Below are 21,319 nucleotides of genomic sequence, written 5' to 3'. Positions count from 1 at the left end.
CTTCTCCCAGGAAAGGACAGAGCGAAGCTTAAAGTCTCCTGATAAAACTTCTTACAGAAAGATGATTAAATAAATAAATTTACCTGGAGAAAGAAGTTTCCCATTTCCATTAATGGGTCTAAGACAGCTGTCATTCACTGGAACAAGAAGGGCAGGGAAGAGAGAGAGAGGTATTAAGTAATTCAAATAGGAAATCTGGCTCAGAAGTTTAGGCACATAACATATTTAGGATTACTGACAACAATAGGCTTTTTACTTTGTTAACGGCAGGTAAGCTAAGCAGTTTTACTCATTAGGAAAGCAAGTAATAAAAACAAGCTGAGCATTTAAATTTAACCTCTAGCTTTTTGCTAATAAATAAATCTGGGGGGAAAAAAAACCCACACATAACTGCTTCAGTTAAGCCTGGAAATTAGTGCTGTTACATGTGTGTACTTCTCCCAGGAAAGGACAGAGCGAAGCTTAAAGTCTCCTGATAAAACTTCTTACAGAAAGATGATTAAATAAATAAATTTACCTGGAGAAAGAAGTTTCCCATTTCCATTAATGGGTCTAAGACAGCTGTCATTCACTGGAACAAGAAGGGCAGGGAAGAGGGAAAGAGGTATTAAGTAATTCAAATAGGAAATCTGGCTCAGAAGTTTAGACAGATAACATATTTAGGATTACTGACAACAACAGGTTTATCTTAGAGGCCTCTCTCTGGAGGTACTACATCAAAAGTACAATTGGAGAGAGGTTCCTAGAGATGTTGTGAACAGTTTCAGTTTTTATCCTTTCAGTGCACAATTACTTGCTCTTTGAAGCCAGCTGCTAGCCACAACCAGTGAAATACTATGAAACTCATCGAGTGCTTCAAAAGGTAAAGACACCAACAAAAGCTTTAAAGAAAGAAAACTGGAGTTTCTTAAAACAAGAAATAAGGTTTAAAAAAAAAAGAACAGTCTTCTTCAATTCTTAGTGTAATAGGTTATTCCTTCTCTAACAGCTTCTGAAAACTAAGAGCTTCATGAAATGTATTTTAATCAAGATCTACATTGATTTATTTTTTAAGCTAGGAAGAGTAACGCTTTTATTCAAGATTAGATGAAACTTAAGTCCTTTGCACCCTTTCTTCCTCAAAAAACTCCTAATAGCAGTGGATTTGTTGTTTTGAATAGACTGATACAAAAAGTGAAAAGCCAGCCACTAAATTCTAACATGATCAGATCTAAAACTAAAGCAGCTGAAGACTTACCTAGTTCCTCCTCTAGCTGAAGCTCCCGTATTGCTTTCATTTTGATATCTGACATCACAAAAAAAAAAAGCAATATTAACACCTCTAATGCCAGTAACAAATCTGCCAGTCCACAAAAGGCAGTCTTCACTTGAAATGCATCATAGTTATATTATTATTCCTGTTAACACTATACATAGCTGGGAAAACATTTCCTTAACGTTATCGTATCAAATATATATAATAAATAAAGGTACTGGTATCATAACACGTGTGTAATACTGTTTTCAAGGAATATTTTCAAAGAAAATAAAGTGGTGCTTACTTTATCAAAAAAACTAGTATTTTTCAAGATTAGATGAAACTTAAGTCCTTTGCACCCTTTCTTCCTCAAAAAACTCCTAATAGCAGTGGATTTGTTGTTTTGAATAGACTGATACAAAAAGTGAAAAGCCAGCCACTAAATTCTAACATGATCAGATCTAAAACTAAAGCAGCTGAAGACTTACCTAGTTCCTCCTCTAGCTGAAGCTCCCGTATTGCTTTCATTTTGATATCTGACATCACCTATAAAAAAAAAGCAATATTAACACCTCTAATGCCAGTAACAAATCTGCCAGTCCACAAAAGGCAGTCTTCACTTGAAATGCATCATCGTTATATTCTTATTCCTGTTAACACTATACATAGTTGAGAAAACATTTCCTTAACGTTATCGTATCAAATATATATAATAAATAAAGGTACTGGTATCATAACATGTGTGTAATACTGTTTTCAAGTAATATTTTCAAAGAAAGTAAAGTGGCGTTTACTTTATCAAAAAAACTAGTATTTCACAAATAGTAATTTTGTGAGCAAAAGTAAAGAGCATTTCATATTTTCTGTAACAAAAACTAATTTAAAGGGCAGAACAGATACCAGAGAAGTCCACCACTTGGGGAAAATCAGTATTTTTTTTCTATCCTGTGTTGAAAGGAAGAAATAATACTTTCCTCCCCTTTTATCTTTTGTTTTCTGACATGGCCTCACCAAACATACATTTACAGGATGGTCCAAAAAGGAAACTCTTTCACACTAAAACACAGTAATGTAAACTGCACTGGTTTAAATTGCTGTATAATAAGACTGTAATGTTTGCAAAGTATTCCAGCAACAGTAACTCCAAGTTGCACACTTTTTTGATCACAGAAAAACTGCAGCCCTGAGGCTAAATCCCTTGGCCCTGAGGCCAAGCTTTTCCAGGAAACAGGCATATAATAAATAAAGGTACTGGTATCATAACATGTGTGTAATACTGTTTTCAAGTAATATTTTCAAAGAAAGTAAAGTGGCGTTTACTTTATCAAAAAAACTAGTATTTCACAAATAGTAATTTTGTGAGCAAAAGTAAAGAGCATTTCATATTTTCTGTAACAAAAACTAATTTAAAGGGCAGAACAGATACCAGAGAAGTCCACCACTTGGGGAAAATCAGTATTTTTTTTCTATCCTGTGTTGAAAGGAAGAAATAATACTTTCCTCCCCTTTTATCTTTTGTTTACTGACATGGCCTCACCAAATATACATTTACAGGATGGTCCAAAAAGGAAACTCTTTCACACTAAAACACAGTAATGTAAACTGCACTGGTTTAAATTGCAAACATTACAGTCTTATTATACAGCAGAGTATTCCAGCAACAGTAACTCCAAGTTGCACACTTTTTTGATCACAGAAAAACTGCAGCCCTGAGGCTAAATCCCTTGGCCCTGAGGCCAAGCTTTTCCAGGAAACAGGCAATGTTATATGGGACTTCTTACCGTTTCAATCGTGGCAGTAATTTTTACGTGTTTCTCTTCATCATCTGTCCCACAGAAGTTTTTAACCTGGAGCCAGCTGATGTCATATGTAAAAGCAGTCAAATTGCCACTTGACGCATTCACGAAGCTGTACAAATGAAATGATCAAAGACAGGAAAATTATAGCTTATCTGGCCTAGATTGCTAAATACCAAAGCTTGCAAATAAACCACGGAATCACAGAATGATATGGGGTGGGAAGGGACCTCTGGAGATCATCTAGTCCAACCCCCTGCCAAAGCAGGGCCACCCAGAGCAGGTCCCACAGGAACGTGTCCAGGTGGGTTTTGAATGTCTCCAGAGAAGGAGACTCCACCACCTCCCTGGGCAGCCTCTGCCAGGGCTCTGCCACCCCCAACAGGAAAGAAGGCCCTCCTCATGTCGAGGTGGAACTTCTTATGATTTGCTAAATAAATGATATGGGGTTGGAAGGGACCTCTGGAGATCATCTAGTCCAACCCCCTGCCAAAGCAGGGCCACCCAGAGCAGGTCCCACAGGAACGTGTCCAGGTGGGGTTGGAATGTCTCCAGAGAAGGAGACTCCACCACCTCCCTGGGCAGCCTCTGCCAGGGCTCTGCCACCATCACAGGAAAGAAGTTTCTCCTCATGTTGAGGTGGAACTTCTTCTATTCAAGTTTGTGCCCATTTCCTCTTGTCCTGTCCCTGGGCACCACTGAAAAAAGACCAGCCCCATCCTCCTGACACCCACCCTTTAAGTATTTATAAACATTGATCAGATCCCCCCTCAGCCTTCTCTTCTCCAGACTAAAAAGACCCAAGTCCCTCAGCCTCTCCTTGCAAGGGAGATGCTCCAGGCCCCTCATCATCTCTGTACCCTCTGCTGTCCCCTCTCCAGCAGTTCCCTGTCCTTCTGGAACTGGGGAGCCCACAACTGGTCCCAGTGCTCCAGCTGGGGCCTCCCCAGGGCAGAGCAGAGGGGCAGGATGACCTCCCTCCACCTGCTGCTCACACTCTTCCTGATGCCCCCCAGGATGCCATTGGCCTTCTTGGCCACAAGGGCCCATTGCTGGCTCATGGCCATCCTATTGTCCACCAGGACTCCAAGGTCTTTCTCCTGAGATCTGCTCTCCATTGGGCACCACTGAAAAAAGACTGGCCCCATCCTCTTGACACCCTCCCTTTGAGTATTTATAAGCACTGAAAGCAAACCAATAATGCCTAGGTCATTAATAGAGATGGCATGTTATAGAGTAAGAGTCAGAGGCCTCAGGTAGCATCCAGGCACCTCTGGACTATGTTTTGGTAACTGGCTTTAATAGGACTTGAGCTCCTGAAGGTATTTCAGAGTCACTTTCTGAGGCTGGGTTTAAGGCTTCTGGGAAAAAAAAAATATGGTAAAGGCATACCTAGTCATAACTAAAATTTGAGATTTTCTGTGTCTCTCTGCTACCATATACAAACACAGAACCAGTTCTTGGTGAAGAACCCTCATTGCTTGATTTAATCTCAGTTTTACAATACTATTTCAACTATGAAGGCAGTAACAATGTATGTAACAAGCTTATACTTGTCTCTGAGAACAGGAGCCTGACCTCAGGGCTACACACTGGGAAGTGAAACAAGACCAGAAATTTGTCCCTAGCAACTTCAGATTCAAGTGGGAGGTTCAGCAGAGCTGCATACTCTTCTGATACTGCTGTGTCCTCTCATCCCCACCAAGTCCCTCAGAGATCCACGCAACTCAAACCTCCGAAATTATGCCAAAGATGGGCCAGCAGGCTGGGCAGAAATTGTTTTCGCTAGGTTTTTCCCTTTACAAGTATAAGGGGCAATGGCTTCAAGCTTCAAGCTGGAGGGGAACAGATTTAGATTGGAGATGAGGAGAGGGTTCTTCACTGTGAGGGTGGTGGAGCACTGGAACAGGTTGCCCAGGGAGGTTGTTGAGGCCCCATCCTTGGAGATATTCAAGGAGAGGCTCGACGAGGCCCTGGGCAACCTGGTCTAGTTGGGGGTGTCCCTGCTGACTGCGGGGAGGTCGGACTGGATGACCCTTGGAGGTCCCTTCCAGCCTGGGCAATTCTATGATTCTATGAAGTCAAAGGATGTGACTGCATCTGTGCTTCAAGAGCGGAGAAATATCTAATAGTTAGTAGGTACCTGATCCCCAAAATTTAAGATTACATTATATTGAATGAAAGCTCAAAGTGACAATTAGTTAAAAGAATATATATGTAGCTAGCATAATTTAACTCAAAAGATTCTGTCAGAATTGACTTTTTGTTGAATTATCACAGAATCACAGAATCTTCTAGGTTGGAAGGGACCTTAAAGATCATCTTGTCCAACGGTCAACTTAACTTTGACAAAAATAGACACCCACACAACAAACAAAAAGCAACACCATCACTAAACCGTATCTCCCAGCACTACATTATAATTGTTATCAAAATGGTTACCTCTGGTCATGGCTGTCTAAGATTAGTACTGAGCATCCATCCGCGAGACCAACGCTTCTGAGCGTTTCCCTCATATCTTCTTCAAGAAAAACCTCCCAGTTCTTGGCTTCATCTGGTCCCGAGCCATTTTTTAAGATGATTCCTCCTGATGGTGCCAGGGCTCTGCGCAGATCACCTAGTTTTGTGCTGCATGAGAAGACGTGCTGCGACTCTGTGAAATGCTGGCCCTTCCCTCCTTCGTTATACTCCGCCAAACGAAGAACGTTTACGACCACAGGTTCGTGATCAGGGCCCGTCATCACCTTTGTGCCACCAACCTGAAGTCAGGAATGCAAGATGTATGCAGAGGTGATCAATAAAACACAGAAAAGGCTGGTCAGCAATAAATGACAACAATACTATGGTTGAGAGACAAAGATGGATGCTCTCTCCTCATTAGAAATAAACCACCTTTATCCAAATGCCTACTGAACAAACAACTAGAAGATGTCAAAGGTGTTAGGAAGAGAAGGAATAATGTTAAAGGTCTGTTCCAAAGGTCTGTATTTCACTGAATTTTTTAGAGTTGGAAGGGACCATAGAGATCATCTAGTCCAACTCCCCTGCTGAAGCAGGATTGCCTAGAGCTAGAGCATGTTACTCAGGAGCATCCAGGCGGGTCTTGAAAATCTCCAAAGAAGGGGACTCCACACCCTCCCTGGGCAGCCTCTTCCAGGGCTCTGCCACCCTCACCGTGAAGAAGTTTCTCCTCATATTTGAGTGGAACCTCTTATGTTCCAACTTGTGCCCGTTGCCCCTCGTCCTCTCACTGGGAACCACTGAAAAGAGTCTGGCTCCCTCCTCCTTCAACCCTCCCTTGAGATACTTGCATGTACAGCAAATATATCCATAACAGTAGCTGGGAAACCAGTGGACACTTGGTCTCCATCAGATTAAGAATAAAGAAATTCAGAGATATTAAAGAACTACCCCAAAGCGTGACTGAGGCAGGTCAAAAGAGTTAAGACTTTAAAATCTGACCTTTCTGATATTTCAACCAAAAATACAGCCCCTTGACAAAAGCAATCTGATCAGGCAGGAAGCTGGAGTAGTGAAGACCATATCAAAAGTACAAGCACGACAAGAAAAATTGTGTTACTAGATGTTTTCTTTTCATTTTTGGGGCTGGGTGATAAATGAGGAAGAAAACGTATACTTTTATAACAAAAATATTTTAAAAGTAAAATTTTATTCCAGTACAGAGATGGAATAAAATGTTATGTTGCGTAACCACTAAGACAAGTATTTGAAAGTTATGCAGAAGCCTTGATATTAAAAGGAAGATGCAACACTAGAAAAAGAAGCACAGTACATTAGGGAGACCATACATAGAATTAGTCATTCATAAGTCTAATTTTAAATGTGGAATTATTCACTACAGGGCATTAAGTTTTTGTTCGTGCATTGCTATTAATCAGTGCCAAAACTGGTCTGTCAGCAGCACACCTGCAGAACAAATCAGCATTTCCAAAACCCATGTCTGGAAACTGCATCTTATTTCTTCAGAATTGTCAAGAAGAGAGGGTTTTGGTGCTTTTACCTCTTTGCCATTCCACACGAAGATGTCTGCTCCATCAGCCAGCCCAATGCCATCCAGTGTCCTCTCATCTCCTAAAAAGGAGCAAATCATCAAGTTGTTGCCCTCCACAAAAACAGACGAGGAGGGTCAGCTAGTCAATGAAAAAATACATCTCCTAAAAAGGAGCAAATCATCAAGTTGTTGCCCTCCATGAAACAGATGAGGAGGGTCAGCTAGTCAATGAAAAATGATTGAAATAATACACTTTAAAAATGAAAAATAAACCACGCTGGCTCAAGTGTAGCCATTTACAGAGGGTAATTAGGGTTCACTCATGCAGCAAGAGCAACACAAGTGGGTACACACCCCTAGGGCACTCTCATTAAGCAGAGGGCTGCAGATTAATCAAATACTATAATATAAGATTATAGTACATTATACTATACAAACACTACAATATAATATAATAACCATAATCCAAATACTGGGTTTCAATTCAATTTCCCTTGCAAACCGAGGCTCAAGTTAGCACTTGGCAAAGTTGTTTGGTCAGGATTATCTACCTGAGATTTAACAGTGAATCAGTAATTTAAAATAAAAAAGCTTGGATTTAATAAACGAGTTACATACTGTACATTCCAAGCTCATTCTTTGCAATACTAATGCTCCTGCTGCAGCTTCTTTTACCTTCCTGCTGCAGGTGAGATTCAGATTTTTTTTTTTTAAAAGTCCCTGTCATTTAAAGAACTTGTACTAGTATGTGGAGGAATATTGACAGCAGCTGTGAGTGCCATAAAGACTATAAAATTCAAAAATGGCTGAATAATAGGCTTTTAAAGACTAACACCTAGAATTGCTGCCGACAGAACTCATGATTTTAAAATACTAATGTACTCCTAATAAATTAATGTCCTCCTTATGTAAACATTTTCCTTTACAAAATTCCTACTTCAGCTTAGATTTAACCTACATTTTTGTTATTTCACCCTGGCTCCTCTCTTATAGCCTATCCTCTAGCTACCAGGTAAATGCTATGAAATCAAACATTCATAAGCAAATCAAGGTCAAAATACAGACTGATACACATTTGTCAGCAAATATGTTTAACTTGCATAACATCTGCAGTCTTACTGCACTTCACAGCAAAGGTTATGTACAAATGTCTCTAAAACTTTCATTTCATTAATAAAGTGCCCTAAATAACAGCAGTGGAATTCCACTAAGTTTGAGGTTGAAGAGTGTTCAGTAATACACAACTCCAAGATGATTTATATATGAAATCCTCGATGTCTGCAGTAAATACAACATCTAACCAACATGGAAGCCTTGTATGCAGTAGTCTTACCATCAAGTATCTGGTAAAGATGCAGTCCTGCTGGTAAAGGCCTGGCAATACTGAGAATCATGTCTCCTTCCCAAGATTCCAACATCTAATTGGGAAGAATTAAAAAAAAAAAAATCATACTGAATAATTAAAAAAAAATATTTCAAGATTCCAACATCTAATCGTGAAGAATTAAAAAAAAAACTGAATAATTAAAAAAAAATAATAATACTTTGCTGAAAGCTGCTAGAGCCTGGCTACCAAGCTCACTTTGCCACTTCAAAAATCACAGCTATTTGATTCTACAAGCCTAATAACATGGAAAACAAGCAAGGATTTAGGACTTGGCCTTTCAGGCTAGTCACCAGACAGAGAAAAATAAAGTTTCAACTGGCCACTAACTGAAGGTTGTGAGGTACAAGAAAAGCAAACAGCACTTCCTGAAATTGAGTTAGTTTTCATTTAAAAAGCATTTTACCAACTGTCATATTCCTATAACACAGTAGAGAATAAATGCAAAGATACCACATTCAATAGTTAAGCTAAATATTTCCTAACTACTTCTCTTTTTTCTTAATCTACTCTGTTTTCCTTTTAAGCCCAGCTAGCTCCCTGAAAATACAAACACAAATAAATCTGTCAAAATGGGACGTGAAGAATAAGCCTGAAGTTTTGCAGAGCATCAATCCGTGCCCATGAACAAGCTGCCCAAATTACAAATAATTTGCTTATGAGGCCTTTAAAGCCTTCATAGTTAAAGTTTCATCAATTTCATGGATGCTTCAATACTTCAAGAACAGACCTCAAACCAGTGTTTCCTTTGTGTAAATCCATCTAATTTTTAGCCTCCTAAAATAATATTTACTGTTGAAAATTTTTTTATCTCATCGAGATAAAAAATGTGGTATAAATACATAACTAAATGTTGTTGCAGCTCACGTAAAAAATCAGGTGTTTGAGTTCATTTAATGCAGCAAATACCTGGAATACTGACTGTCGAAGGTCTCCTAGAGTTTTTCTTCTATCAATAGTCAAATCCACAACGCTCTCTCTCCAAGTATGAGAAGGATGCAGAGCCCCATTGTGAAATTTGTAACAGGAACTCAAATGGAGATGCAAATCAACGCCGTTGTTTGCAGAGTCACATTCCTCTCTTTGGAAGAACAACACAATAACACAGCAGTGAATTTAACACCTGACAAATGGGTTAGTTTATCTCAGAGATGCTTCTGGGCAGTTGAGCTGGAACCAATCACCCCCATGGCTAAGTTCACTGTCACATTCCTCCCTCCATCAAGAGGTGCACAAAGATGACAGTGATTTCCATGTGATATGACAGAGCTAGCACAGACATCCTCCCCATAAGCACTAGAATAGTGCTTTCTGTGTGTTTCTACACCTTGCTTCTACCTTTCTAAACAGAACAGCAAATTTCATCTGTAGGAACGTGGAGATTATACGGTTGGGTTTTTTTTTTGGAAACGCAGAGAGAGGAAAAACTGGATGGAAAGGGAGTCAGGACAGACACAGCCAGGCCTTCCAGCTTTATACCTGCACCCAGCTGTATTAGCTAAACGTAGCAGCAAACACAGCATTTAAAAAAAAAAAAAAATAAAGGAGTGACATTCACCCAGTACAGAGAGATCCCACAAAACTTGTGTCTCTTGTGCAGGTCTGTATTTTGATAGTTTAACTGCCAATCGGGCGTATCATCAGTTTTCTGGGTGTTCCTCAACAGAAGGAAAAATTTCAACCAACCTGAATACCCCTAGCTTTTCCCCTCCACGTTTCTGGCAAAGGATACCATTTATCTGTTGTTTCACAGAAAAGCAAGTCATTCCTCCTCCCAATGGAGAGCTCCCCTCTATAAACGTAATTAAGAAAGCGTTCCGTTCTCCTTCCAGAGTTGCACTGATTTTCATAAAAAATGGGTGCAATTTTAAATTGCAAGTAGCTTTCCATTGAAATTCTGTAGAAAGCCCAGCTACACCACTAACAGGGAGGCAGAAAACCAGTAGAAGGCAGAATCTGGACTGTACAAATTGTATTCCTCGATTAACCTCTATGACATTGCATCATTTTAGCATCTGACTCCACTCAATGAGCTTCTTTCCTTTTAAATCACTTTGGCAATCTGCAGATTAAGAATGCTGTTTAAGAGATTGGTACGTTGACATTAATATACCTCTTCATTTGCAGCTCAGTATTAGCAGCATTCATTTCATTCAGAAGGTGCTCAGGAATTTGGTACCTTGGATTTCCTCGCGCTGCAACAAATAATATAGGCTAGTTTGGCCTCAGCTGCTTAACATGTGTTTTTGGCAAACAAGAAAAGTGATCAAGATGCAACATTACAGTACAGTAATCATTGAAAATTCAAAGCAATCATGTTGCATTCTTTCATAAGAGAGAAAATTAAACGGCAAGATGATACAAGGAATAAAACAAGCGCTTTTACTTCTTCCCAGCAGTCTTTCCCCAAGGGAAACTGAGACATGAATGCTCTCAGCACCAACTCCTATTTGTGCCAGCAGGAGAGGTTCTGCTAAAATTAGGGCCACAAGGATGATCAGGGGGATGGAGCACCTCTGCTACGAGGACAGGCTGAGGGAGCTGGGGTTGTTCAGCCTGGAGAAGAGGAGGCTCCGGGGAGACCTAATAGCAGCCTTCCAGTACCTGAAGGGGGCCTACAGGAAGGCTGGGGAGAGCCTGTTTAGAAAGGCCTGCAGTGACAGGACGAGGGGCAATGGCTTCAAGCTGGAGGGGAGCAGATTTAGACTGGAGATGAGGAGAGGGTTCTTCACTGTGAGGGTGGTGGAGCACTGGAACAGGTTGCCCAGGGAGGTGGTTGAGGCCCCATCCCTGGAGATATTCAAGGAGAGGCTCGACGAGGCCCTGGGCAACCTGGTCTAGTTGGGGGTGTCCCTGCTGACTGCGGGGGGGTCGGACTAGATGGCCTTTGGAGGTCCCTTCCAGCCTGGGCAATTCTACGATTCTATGAATATTTCTGAAGTGTAGGTTCAGAAAAGAGTTAGTGTCAGCCACAGCCAATTAACCGGTCGCTAATTCCTTGGAGGTAATCTCCGTCTATCTTATTAACTAACCCTTCTTAACCCTTTTTTTAAATGAGCACTAGAAAGAAAACTGTATCTTCAGTTCTGGGAGAAGACAGAAAGGCCCAACAGCCTTTTCCCCTCCAGAAAACAAACTGGCAACGAAGGAAGCCCCCAGAATAGCAAGACGAGCTTTGTGTACCTTCAGGCGGTCTCTTTAACTGAGATTTTCGATAAAACAGCATGTAGGCACTCTCTTTACCCTGAAATTGTTTCTCAATATCCTTCTCCTTGATGGGCTGGACTTTCGAATCATTCAGATCAAACCAGTGGCAACCAGCAGAGCTGTCCCTTTGCCTCGTAGGGTTTTTTTCTGAATTCCACCGGACATCGTTCTTCTGAGGAGGGCTTTGGAGATCTTGTCCTTGAGAATCTGACTTAAACAGGACCTTGTGTTTTTCCTTCAAACCAACCTTATTTTCATCGGGACTGAACTGAAAGATCTGAGGGTGGTTCTGCAAATACTAAAATGAAAGCAAGGACAAGATTAAGAAGACACCCGGTTTTAAATACAGCAGCCTGCATTAGCTACTTCACCCGATTCATCCTCAAATCGATACCCAAAACTCATCCGTTCAAACTTAATTTTATGGTGCCTCTTCACCTCTTTCTAAGTTTAGACAGAAAAAATGTAATTTTCCTACCACCACTTATTTGTCTGATCTTTTCTACTCTGTTGCTGGCTTCATTTCTTGTATAACTTCGAACTATCGTGCAAGACACTGCAAAAATAATTATTTTTAACATCAGTAAGAATTAAAGCAGACTAACTTCTGGATTTGGAGGGCTTTTTTCAGACACTGGAGTGCTTTTAAAACACTTCTCACAAGTGTGTACGCTCTGTCCCTGGAAAGGCAGCTTAGGGTGTGATGGATGCTCTATAGGGTACCATCCCAACCAGTTCAGCTCCCAGCACTGGTACTTTACAATCCCTAGTCTCTGCAGAAAAGTGTCCTTGTGGCCAAGAAGGCCAATGGCCTCCTGGGGTGCATGAAAGAGAGCATGGCCTGCAGGTCGAGGGAAGTCATCCTCCCTCTCTGCCCTGGTGAGGCCACATCTGGAGCAGTGTGTCCAGTTGTGGGTCCCCCAGTTCAAGAAGGACAGGCAACTACTGGAAAGAGTCCAGTGGAGGCTACAATGATGATGAAGGGAATGGAGCACCTCTCTGATGAGGAAAGGCTAAGAGACCTGGGTCTGTTTAACCTAGAGAAGAAAAGACTGAGAGGGGACCTCATCAATGCTTAATCTAAAGGGTGGCTGTCAAGAGGATGGGGTCAGGCTCTTCTTAGTGGTGCCCAGTGACAGGACAAGGGGAAAATGACACAAGCTGGAACACAGGAAGCTCCATCTGAACATGTGGATAACCTTCTTTACTTTGAGGGTCAGAGCCCTGGCACAGGCTGCCCAGAGAGGGTTGTAGATTCTCCATCTCTGGAGATACTCAAAACCTGCCTGGACACGTTCCTGTCCAACTGCTCTGGGTGACCCTGCTCTGGCAGGGGGGGTGGACTAGATGATCTCCAAAGGTCCCTTCCAACCCCGACCATCCTGTGATTCTGTGAGAAATGCTCCCTTCTATATTTGCCAGGCAGGGATATTGAGCTCAATCCTGGTCTGCTGAGCTGTACCCTACACAAATTAACACTGCCTGTTGTGGCATCTCAAGAACTTAAAGCCTCCTCACACTGTTTTGCCCAGCTTATCCACTTGGTTCTCTACTTGCATTTTAGCAGCATGCAGATTCTTCAAACAAGCTTGGTGTCCAAATGACACAAAACAAAACCATGGCTCCTGAGAGATGGGGGAGGACACCAACTACCCAACACTTTCAGTAGACGGTCCCTTGAGAGTCTTCTCCATGTTTCCCAGTTTACTAATTTATCTTACAAACCTCTTACACACGCTCTATCTTGCTAGTCCAAGTGCCAGTATTTTCAATCACCATCCTACGGGCTATTCAATAGGAATATAAAGTTATCATAACAGTAAAATACATGTGTATCACCTTCCGTAACGCTCCACATTGTTTTCTGTATTTCTTATTCCAGGACACTCCATTTTTCTCCAAAAATTTCTGCCCTAATTGATCCACAGGAATTTGTTTAGATTCTTCCTACAGAGAAATTAAAACGAAGGCCACAAAAGTCAATTCTGAAGTGCTTAAATCTTTCCTACTTGTTAACAAGACAAGGTGACATCACGTTTTGCAACAGCTTAGGCAAGCAACTTAAGAAATACTCGAAAAGGGCTGATTTCTGTATGAAGAGACACTGTTAAAGTCAGGTTAAGTACCTTCCGTAACGCTCCACATTGTTTTCTGTATTTCTTATTCCAGGACACTCCATTTTTCTCCAAAAATTTCTGCCCTAATTGATCCACAGGAATTTGTTTAGATTCTTCCTACAGAGAAATTAAAACAAAGGCCACAAAAGTCAATTCTGAAGTGCTCAAATCTTTCCTACTTGTTAACAAGACAAGGTGACATTACACTTTGCAACAGCTTAGGTAAGCAACTTAAGAAATAATCAAAAAGGGCTGATTTCTGTATGAAGAGACACTGTTAAAGTCAGGTTAAGTTACAAATTTTATATGCTTCACAAGTTCAGCCCACTCTCACATACACTAACCCCTTCTAGGTTCCTAGACACCAAAATCAAAGCAGTAAACCCCTTACATACCATACCTCTGATAAAATCCTTTTCAAGACAGCCAACGGATTTTCTATTTCTTGGCCATTTTCGGTATCTCTTAAAGTGTTATCTTCAATCAGTCTATCCTCTTCTTCCTGTAGAAGAAAAACAATAGGCTCACAAATACTGTTGTTTCACACAGAAATAGCTGTTTTCTATTATAATCTGTATTAGCAGTAGGATGCATTTTAAAGTGTGAAGGAAGTTCTGATACGCTGTCTCTGGCACCTGCTACAGACTGTATGATGTCATACAGAACATCAACTATCAGTTTTTTTTAAGAGAAAAAGGCTTTATTTACAAACAGCCATCCAGAGTCATCCATTCAAATGACTGTGCTGCTCTTGAGCAAAGATTAATTCATGTATAGTGAGCCTGGTAACATGAGATAGTTTAGCAGATCCTAAAATTTGCTACAAAATCTTAACAAATACCACATACTGTGGAAAACTACCCTTCTCCATGAGGTAAGAGACCAAAATATTGATCAGTTTGGATGTACATTTTATCCACTAGGTACTTTTCTGAAAAATTAGATATATCAAGCAAGGAAGAAGAACCTTCAGGACTTACTTGTAACTGCCAGTTTCCTAATTCATCCACATCTCTGATATAAACATGATAGTGTCCTCCATAGCAGCCACCTTTATGTATAATAACAGAGAAGAGCTCATACATGTACTCTGAATCATCCATTTCAGTCTTTAAAAAGAAAAACAATAATAACAACAATAATATATATCAGTAACTCTGTCACACAAGGTCAGTTTTATACCATCAGCATAGCTTCAGGTAAGAAGCAACGGACTGACATAAACCCATAAACCACAGACAAAAAAAAAAGGTTTATTAAGCAACTTTTTAGGCATGACTGAACAATACTGGAAATTTAAAATAATTAAGTATTGATACAAATAATTGAACAGCTCAACCTGTCTTTTGAAAAATTGCTTTTTCAATAACAGTGCCTCTATTATGTATATCAAGCACTACTATAGCTGTTTATAATCAAAATACATATAGATGAATGCAAAGACACATTCCTAAAATAATGAAATAACTACAGGCCTGTAAAAAATATATAGCTAAATTTACACATGAAGTTATCAGACAGTGACAATATTAACCCAAATTTAATTTCAGTTTCCAGGTGATCATCTTCAAGAAAATGTCAGACTAAGTTTTAGGTAATTATTTCCCCTTCTATAGCTACAAGGCATTTCCCATTCAGTTAGAAAGTTAGAAAGTGGATTTTTGGGCAACAAATCCGAATTCCAAAAAATTCAAATTGGGGACAGAAGGAAACCCCACAAAGTTTCTCAAATTCTTTGACCCGACAAAACGCAAAACAAAAGATAACTTTGCCTTGAGATATTGGTTCTCTGCAGATTATATACAAACTTTAACAAATATAAACAGCACAAACCTGCTCACAGAAAGGCCTCAGGTTTATCCGGATAGGGAACGTGTAGCAGCTCGTTTCCTTGTATCGCTCGCACTTCTCGAAGTCAAAGTTGAATCTCAGGAGAGAAATAGTGAGAAAGGGTGGCAACTTGCGGAGTTTAGCAGACTGTAAAATGATTTTTAAAAGTTGTAAGCACATGGTTATATGGAATAATGTTTCTACTTTGCTACGGTCAACTCTTTACTTTCCATCAAGTCAGCGTTTTAATTTTCAAACTGTCTTCCTTAATTCTGAATTTCCTACCAACTAGACATTCTAAAAGCAATCCAGATCCTTCCCCTCCATGAAGTCCTACACCTTCCCCAAATGGTGCTCACCAGTCCCATACTTTATCTTCCTCCAGGCAATGAAGGAGGGCATTGCTGAAATTCAAGTCAGTAAATACATTTCCGTAGCCCAGGAGTTCTTTGCAAGAAGATTTTCTTGATTTTTATACTAAGAAGCAATTGCTTCAAACCCCTGGGTTTGTGCTTAGGCATGAAGTCAGACCATATAGCATCTTCCCAGCCATCAGCATCTCCACAGCACCTACCACCAATGGTCCCACACCAACCCTGGAAGCCCCAAGAAAAAACACAAACTCCTGCTGAGCAGCAGGTGCTGCAGAAGAGCAACACGTGTGTGCTGGGTTGAGCGACGCAGGACTAACTTTTCTTCTGATGTTGGGGAAAACTGCACTTTTAGAAGGTTCAAATGTCTGAATTTGTGAAAATATTTACTTTATAGCCAGCTCTGGGATGTGGGATTCAAGGTCTCAGTGTTTGAGTCTTGTCACGTGCGGGGATGAGGAGAAGTGAAGCCTGGGCACTTGACCCAGCAGCATTATTTCATACCATGAATGTCACATTCAATATAAAATTAGAGAAGTTTGCTGTGTGGTTTGCTCTCTCCATTGATGGTGGTAGGTTTCCTCTCTCCATTGATGGTGGTGGCCCAGAGAACTCCTTGCCCCGGTGCCAGACCCTTAAGCCCTTCCCTTCCTCCCAAAACCACAGCACAGTGTATATTGTCCAGAAAAAAAGAGATCAGGAAGAAATTTTTTACTATGAGGGTGGTGAGACACTGGAACAGGTTGCCCAGGGAAATTGTGGCTGCCCCATCCCTGGAGGGGTTCAAGGCCAGGCTGGATGGGGCTTGGAGCAACCTGGGCTGGTGGGAGGTGTCCCTGCCCAGGGCAGGGGGGTGGAACTAGATGATCTTTGAGGTCCCTTCCAACCCAAACCATTTTATGATTCTATGTCCTGTTAGGCTGCCTCCAAATGCAACAGAAATGGTCTGAAAAATGTCACCAGAATATATCACAGTGGCATTTTGCCTAAGATCTGCCAGCCTGCTTGAAGAAAAGGGCCTTGACTAAGATCTGTGGGCTACAGTAAACAAGCACAATGCTGTGCAGCACAGCGTAGGTGTATCTTGGAAGACCCTACAGCCAGCCACAGAATAACCAAGCAAGTGATAGGTCTCCCTCATTTATCCAGGAGAGGACCTTCAAGGCAGGAAAGTCAACATAATCCACTTTAGCAAGGAAAATATTAATCAAGATTGAATAACTTTGTGTGTGAGCACATCAGGAACCCTGGTGTGAAGCAAAACCAACCAACTTTTATCACCTGTGAATCCAAGTGTTGGTTCAACAGACACGCCTCTGAGCCTTTCCAATGCCTCCATCCAACTCTCCACCTGCAGAGCTGTAACAGACCCTCACAGGAACACACACAGTGTGTAAAAACCTCCCTGATTTAGGCATTTCATGTGTGTCAATCACAAAGATTACATCGCAGAGCCTAGTGGCACAAAGGATTTTGCATGTTCTTCCAAGTTAAGGGTGAAAATCAGACTGTATAATTAGAATTTGATAAAGTTCTGGACCATGAGATTGTTCAACTCTTTCTTGAGATTGTCCATTCACACCCTGGCATCTCCCAGCTATGTGACTTCTTACCCAGTACCAGAGTCCCCATGGGCTTCTTGCACAGATAAGCACATTTGAGAGGTAAACAACTCTTCCCTTGCACTCCCTTGAACCCAGCAAAGTTTAAACACAAATAAGCCTTTATAGATCAAGCCACACGAGGCACTGGCAGATGCTTCTGAACTCCTGAGTCACTGATTAACTTCATCTCTCCTCAGCTTGCCTTTGCATCCACTCCCTTCCACGTTAATGTCAACAGCTCTCTGGTGAACGCTGAGGAACTCCGATGACTCAGCAAAGGAAAAGGGTCACTGCATTTGGCTGTACAAGTGATTTTAGACCAAAAAAAACCCAAAAAAATCCAAAGTAACAGTTCTCACCCATAGCTGAGCACAGGTCAAAGCAGTAAATCATTCACTCCACTATGACAAAGCAGCAACAACTCCACAGATAGACCCATTGGCGTCCTTCAAAAGCATCTTCAAGCTACTGCCTGAAGGAGAAGACCTTCACAGTCCATATCCTGACCACAGGAACACGCCTTTGCAACTTTGCTGCCTGAACTTTTATCCTCCTCCTTCTTGGCCTCTTTCCCTCCTTCCCAGGAGGGAAACTCCTGGGGGTGCCCATGGATGGAAGCCACTGGGTTGGCATGTGGCATATGGCTGAAAAGCTCACCGAGAGAGGACACAAAGTGCTGGTGGTGGTACCAGAAGCTGCCAGGTGGAAACACCACAGGCAAACACTGTGAAAACACACCTGGTGTCCTCCACATTAGAAGAGCTGGATGGTTCCTTGCATGAATACATTCTTACTTACCTGAAGGCTCTAGCACACAGAATATACAATATAGAATATATTTCAAACACAGAACATATTGAAAACACCTACTGAGGTGTTAATTTATCACTGCAAGACCCTGATCCACATCAGGGAAACAATGCAATACCTGGATCAACAGATGCCATTTGCCTGTGTGGAATAACAGTTGTTCATTATTTTTCTCTCCCATTTGGGTTCTTCAGGAGAGAATTTCCATGGTTTTCTTAATTACATGGAGCCATTTATTTATTTAATTTTTATATTCTAGCTTCTCTTTCAGCCTATCCTCTGAAATGCCCAAAGCCAGGTGCCTGTAGAGGTGATTGAGGCAATACTCTGGAAACTACACGCCACCCCATTCACCATCAGCTGGATTAAAGACCACAAGAACATTCAACATGAGCTTTTCTTGACATAGTTGTTGAGGTTTAAAACACAGGTCAGATTTTGGCATCCTCTTGCTATACACTATCTGATTAAAGATATAGATTAAAGATAAAGACACAGACACAGCAACGTAAACAAAGTTCCTCTGATTAAAGATATAGATTAAAGATAAAGATATAGACACAGCCATGTATAATGGTTAGCAAACTGAACACTGAGAATCACCAATGCATTACCTTCGAAGCTTCAACAAGTTTATCACAGGTTCCACACTGATACAAATTCTCATTTTCAAAGTACTCTTCTTCTACATACATGTTCCACAGGGCCTCCTCCAAGCCAGCAACACCTTTGACGGCCACTGTTAGGTCTAAGAAGTCTTCCTGTGCAGAAGTACAACAAGAAGTAAGGTAGTTAAGCAGTGTAAGTTCACAGTATAGTAGAAAAATATTCTTCTTATTCACCACAGCAGATCTAAGCATTCTTTTTGCCTTCATTACTGATGGAAATAAAACCCCACACATCCACAGAAGAGAAAGTAATTTAAAAAAAACCAACCAAACAAACAAAAAAACCAAGAAAATAGACCTTTCTAAATTACAAAGAGCATAAAAGACTGTAAAGATATGTTTTACTGTTGTTACCCCACTGTTCAGCTCTCTTGCTAACTACATCTACTCAAGGCAATGCTTGCCAACTCAGAAGATGCAATAACACTTGCTTTTTACCTGAGTCACAGCCCCATGTAGGTGGTTTAGAAAATGCCATCCAAGACTTAACAACAGTCCTACATAATTTTCCCATTTTCAAGCCTGCAGCACTCTAACACTACCTAGATTCAACAAGGCCACCAGTGACACACTCAAGAATTAAGTTATTATTTTTGGAGTTTAAAAAAAAAAAAAAAAAAAAGAACATTTAAAGTATCTTCAACAGACTGAACAAAACTTATCTTGGAAAGTCATCTGGCTTTACCTGTCTCTCACTGATATTCTTGCATTCTTTACAAACAATCTGGTTGACAACAATCCCGTGGTACAATCTGTTAATGAGGTCGTGACCTGAAGTGCCCACAAGAGAAGTTTCCAAAGCACTGAACAGAATCCGATTTAGTTCCTGCACATCGTGCTGCCTCATTTCCTGCATGATTAAAAAAAAAATACAAAATAGGGCCATCTGCTTCGCTTATTGCTTAAAAACAACATATATTAGCTGTGACAAAGCCAGCCTCGATGACCACCCATTTATTCACTACCTTGAGTAGTAAATTATTACCATTATTATAATTTGTTATTCTTAATTAAGGTATGCTCTCTGAGTAGCTACATTAACTATAACCCACATAAGACACCTTCACTTGGGTAGATTTAGACTAAACGCTGAGTTTAGTCTAAATCTAATCTGATCTGAGCTCAGTTCAACTTAAGAATCTAAGTATTTAAAGGACAAGAACACTAACTACTGTTGGAAAAATATTCCTCTAAAAAGAAAGGAAAAGCTCCTGAAGTTGTATCTAACAACAATTTTATTTCTGTTTCTCCCTGTAAACAATTGGCACGGACTCTACGTGGAGATACAACAGTAGCTGACCCAGGTCAATGTTATCTCTGCAGCTTGGAGTATTTTAAAATATTTCTTAAACGTCAAACTTGAAAAACATCTCCATTCAGGAAAAGGTTTCTCAATTATGGTGTCACTGACAGTGATTTGTACCTCCTGACTGTTCCACCCAAAGCTCTCCGTAAGGTCTGTCGTAGATGCAGCCTGCTGGTCCAAGAGCAGAAGCTGGGCAAATAACCGTTGAAGCTGTAAAGGAATAAAAAAAAAAAAAAAAAAAGAACATTTAAAGTATCTTCAATGGACTGAACAAAACTTATCTTGGAAAATCATCTGGCTTTACCTGTCTCTCACTGATGTTCTTGCATTCTTTACAAACAATCTGGTTGACAACAATCCCGTGGTACAATCTGTTAATGAGGTCGTGACCTGAAGTGCCCACAAGAGAAGTTTCCAAAGCACTGAACAGAATCCGATTTAGTTCCTGCACATCGTGCTGCCTCATTTCCTGCATGATTAAAAAAAAAATACAAAATAGGGCCATCTGCTTCGCTTATTGCTTAAAAACAACATATATTAGCTGTGACAAAGCTGCCTCAATAACCACCCATTTATTTACTACCTTGAGTAGTAAATTATTACCATTATTATAATTTGTTATTCTTAATTAAGGTATGCTCTCTGAGTAGCTACATTAACTATAACCCACATAAGACACCTTCACTTGGGTAGATTTAGACTAAACGCTGAGTTTAGTCTAAATCTAATCTGATCTGAGCTCAGTTCAACTTAAGAATCTAAGTATTTAAAGGACAAGAACACTAACTACTGTTGGAAAAATATTCCTCTAAAAAGAAAGGAAAAGCTCCTGAAGTTGTATCTAACAACAATTTTATTTCTGTTTCTCCCTGTAAACAATTGGCACGGACTCTACGTGGAGATACAACAGTAGCTGACCCAGGTCAATGTTATCTCTGCAGCTTGGAGTATTTTAAAATATTTCTTAAACGTCAAAC

General features: G+C 40.6%; 2 protein-coding genes across 2 annotated transcripts in view; both read right to left on the bottom strand.

Annotated features, from left to right (window-relative positions):
- Positions 1–517: 517 nt before the first annotated feature.
- Positions 518–20,558, bottom strand: LOC106895937 (ubiquitin carboxyl-terminal hydrolase 40-like; the record flags this gene model as incomplete). Its single annotated transcript, XM_014955608.1, has 16 exons — positions 20,460–20,558; positions 19,722–19,886; positions 18,983–19,129; positions 15,587–15,730; positions 14,734–14,862; positions 14,154–14,255; positions 13,763–13,870; positions 11,613–11,934; positions 10,543–10,624; positions 9,339–9,510; positions 8,379–8,463; positions 7,055–7,125; positions 5,476–5,792; positions 3,019–3,145; positions 1,726–1,783; positions 518–571 (listed from the first exon to the last, which is right to left on the bottom strand). Coding segments are annotated over exons 2-16 (2,080 nt in total), but the record flags the coding sequence as incomplete, so codon positions are not given.
- Positions 20,559–20,619: 61 nt separating this feature from the next.
- LOC106895936 (ubiquitin carboxyl-terminal hydrolase 40-like) overlaps positions 20,620–21,319 on the bottom strand; it is a 24,635-nt gene continuing 23,935 nt past the window's right edge. The window contains exon 6 of the mRNA XM_014955607.1: positions 20,620–20,811. Within this exon, the coding sequence (XP_014811093.1) occupies positions 20,620–20,811 (192 nt within the window). The remainder of the gene's footprint in view (positions 20,812–21,319) is intronic.

This window comes from Calidris pugnax, unplaced genomic scaffold (assembly GCF_001431845.1).
Source record: "Calidris pugnax isolate Ruff unplaced genomic scaffold, ASM143184v1 scaffold210, whole genome shotgun sequence".
Classification (NCBI taxonomy): Eukaryota; Metazoa; Chordata; class Aves; order Charadriiformes; family Scolopacidae; genus Calidris; species Calidris pugnax.
This window is presented reverse-complemented; position numbering and strand designations above follow the sequence as displayed.